The sequence below is a fragment of the Pipistrellus kuhlii genome, unplaced genomic scaffold (assembly GCF_014108245.1).
Source record: "Pipistrellus kuhlii isolate mPipKuh1 unplaced genomic scaffold, mPipKuh1.p scaffold_m20_p_35, whole genome shotgun sequence".
NCBI lineage: Eukaryota > Metazoa > Chordata > Mammalia > Chiroptera > Vespertilionidae > Pipistrellus > Pipistrellus kuhlii.
In genome coordinates, this window is record NW_023425535.1 from 5,041,971 (window position 1) to 5,044,782 (window position 2,812).

At 45.3% G+C, this 2,812-nt stretch overlaps 1 protein-coding gene across 1 annotated transcript; it reads left to right on the forward strand.

Moving 5' to 3' along the window:
• The first annotated feature begins 1,119 nt into the window (after positions 1-1,119).
• Positions 1,120-1,610, forward strand: LOC118732130 (cofilin-1-like). Its single transcript, XM_045570710.1, is given in 2 exon segments — positions 1,120-1,474; positions 1,477-1,610. Coding segments are annotated over 2 exon segments (432 nt in total). The 5' UTR covers positions 1,120-1,161; the 3' UTR covers positions 1,596-1,610.
• The last annotated feature ends 1,202 nt before the right edge of the window (positions 1,611-2,812 follow it).

Consider the following 2,812-nt stretch of genomic DNA (forward strand, 5'->3'; position numbering starts at 1 on the left):
TCCCCTGAAGGCCTGAGTCCCCCCCACCCCCCCCAACTGCCCTTCCCTGCAGGACCAGTCACCCCCAACTTTTCTCCTCTGCTGGCCTGGTCACCCCTAACTGCTCTTCCCTGCAGCTTGATCACCCCCAATTGCCCTTCTTTGCAGGCCTGGTCTCTCCCAACTGCCCTCCTCTGCTGGCCATCTTGTGGTGGCCATCTTGTGTCCACATTGGAGTGATGGTCAATCTGAATATTACTCTTTTATTAGATAGAATAGAGACCTGATGCACAGATGGGGGCTTCCTGGTTTGCCCTGAAGGGCATCCCAGATCAGGGTGGGGGTGCCCTTGGAGTGTGGGGCTGCTTGGGCAAGGTGCCTGTGGTAATCTGCAGGCAGGCCACGCCCCCCAGTGACCTAACTAGGGGCCCAAGTATCTGGAGTTTATTTATCTTCTATAATATAATTGAAACTTTGTAGGCTTGAATGAAGACCAAGGCAGGCCAGGGAGGCAGAAGGGTTGGCTTCCTCCATCGCCAGGGACAACTCAAGCCTCCTGCTTTCTCCAGGTCTGTGGCTGCTGCCATTTTTGTTGGATTTATTTATCTTCTCTAACTGAAACTTTGTAGTCTTGAGTGGAGGCTTTGGCCCTCCAAAGCAGACAGAAAGCTTGGCTTCCTCCATTGCTGGGGAAACCCAAGCCTCCTGCTGGCTCTGTGGCCACAGCCATCTTGGTCAGGATTAATTTGCATACTCACTCCTGATTGGCTGGTTGGTGTGTCTTGGGAATGTAGTGGAGTGATGGTTAATTTGCATATTACTCTTTTATTAGATAGAATGGCACTGCAATATATTTTTTAAAAAGAAAAAAGTAAAATTAGGAACATACAGGGATTGTTCCTAATGACAAGATTAAAAGAAAAAAGACTCAGATACCCATTTTAGACAGGAAAATACATATCAATATACATGCTAACTCCCCAGAGAGATAATGAGACTGTATAATGGATGGCATTATGACAATAAATTTGAAAATATAGATTAAGTGAAAAATACCTAGAAAAGAGTCTGATCCCAGCAGCAGCTGCAGCAGCTCTTGTCCTTCTAGGCTTTACTTGCTATCTCCTTTAGTTTCCAGAACATGGCCTCTGGTGTGGCTGAGTCATCAAAGTGTTCAATGACATGAAGGTATGTAAGTCCTCGACATCAGAGGAGGTGAAGAAGCACAAGAAGGTGGTGCTTTTCTGCCTGAGCGAAGACAAGAAGAACATCATTCTGGAAGAGGGCAAGGAGATCCTGGCTGGTGATGTGGGCCAGACAGTGGACAACCTCTACGCCACCTTCGTCAAGTTGCTGCCGGACAAAGACTGCCGCTATGCTCTGTATGATGCAACCTATGAGATCAAGGAGAGCAAGAAGGAGGACCTGGTGTTTATCTTCTGGGCCCCTGAGTCTGCGCCTCTTAAGAGCAAAATGATCTACGCCAGCTCCAAGGAGAAACAGGGATCAAGCATGAATTATAAGCAAACTGCTATGAGGAGGTCAAGGACCACTGCACTCTGGCAGAGAAGCTGGGGGGCAGTACTGTCATCTCCCTGGAGGGCAAGCCTTTGTGAGCCTCTCCAGCCCCTGCCTGGAGCATCTGGCAGCCCCACACCTGCCTGGGGGTGGGGGTTGGTGCAGGCTGCCCCCCTTCTGCCAGACCTGAGGGCTGGAAGGATCCAGCAGGGTTAGGACAATCCCTTCACCCAGGTACCAAACAGCCCCCTCCCCCTGGTCCTTCCTTCTCCCTCCTCCCTGGTGGTCCTGGCCTTCCCAGACCGCTTCTGACCTTCTGGTTCCTTTTGGGTTGAAACAGGCCAAGTCCTCCCACCCCAGGCACCCCCGTTTTGGAGAGGGCCTGTATTTATTTAATGACACCCCTACTTGCAACCTGTTCCTCCCTCCCTTTCCCATGCTGCCAACTTCTAACTGCAATAGTGACTCTGTGCTTGTCTTTTTAGTTCTGTGTATAAATAGAATGTTGTGAAGATAACCCTTCCCCATGCTGCCTGGTTACCCTCCCCCTTTCCACCTGGTCTTGGCCACTCATGGAAGCAGGACCAGGAAGGGACATTTAATTAAAAAAAAAAAAAAAAAAAAAGGAAGAAAAACAACAATAAAAAGCCTCACTTGATTAAAAAAAAAAAATACCTAGAAAAAATACTAAAATTTCTTAAAGGAGAAAATTGAAAGAGCATTCTAAATGTTAAAGAAGGTGAGTCTGGAATATAAGACCTTCCCACAAGTATAAATTCATAACTGGATAGAATATATTTGGAATATTCTGCTAATATTTAGGATACATTATTAAGTAAATTGAAAGCTTTCTTCCTGTGTTTTGTAATAAAACAAATATTTAGGAACATGAAGATTATTATTCTCTTTGTTTTGTTTATTCAGAATAATCTTACCATCACAAGCTGAAAAGTATATTATGTAAATGAAGATAGAGGCTATCTCACTCCCGGAGATCGGACAGGGAACCAAATACATTTTTGTAAACAGAGGCCATCACAGATATAAAAGGCATAAAGCTTCACAACTGTGCTAGGTGAATTTCTGGTGACATGACCGGCTTAAACGTTCAGAAATCAAATAATGTGGTTTGCACACCAGCAGAGATAGGAAGAACAGTGATATGATCACCGTGAAAGATGCAAAGATGCTGATAAATTTAACATCCATTCATCTTTGACATCTCAGCCACCTAAGAATGGAAGAGAATTGCTTTCATCTGAAGAAGGATATTTGTAAAGAATTCTGTTCCAAATATCATACATAATGCAGTATG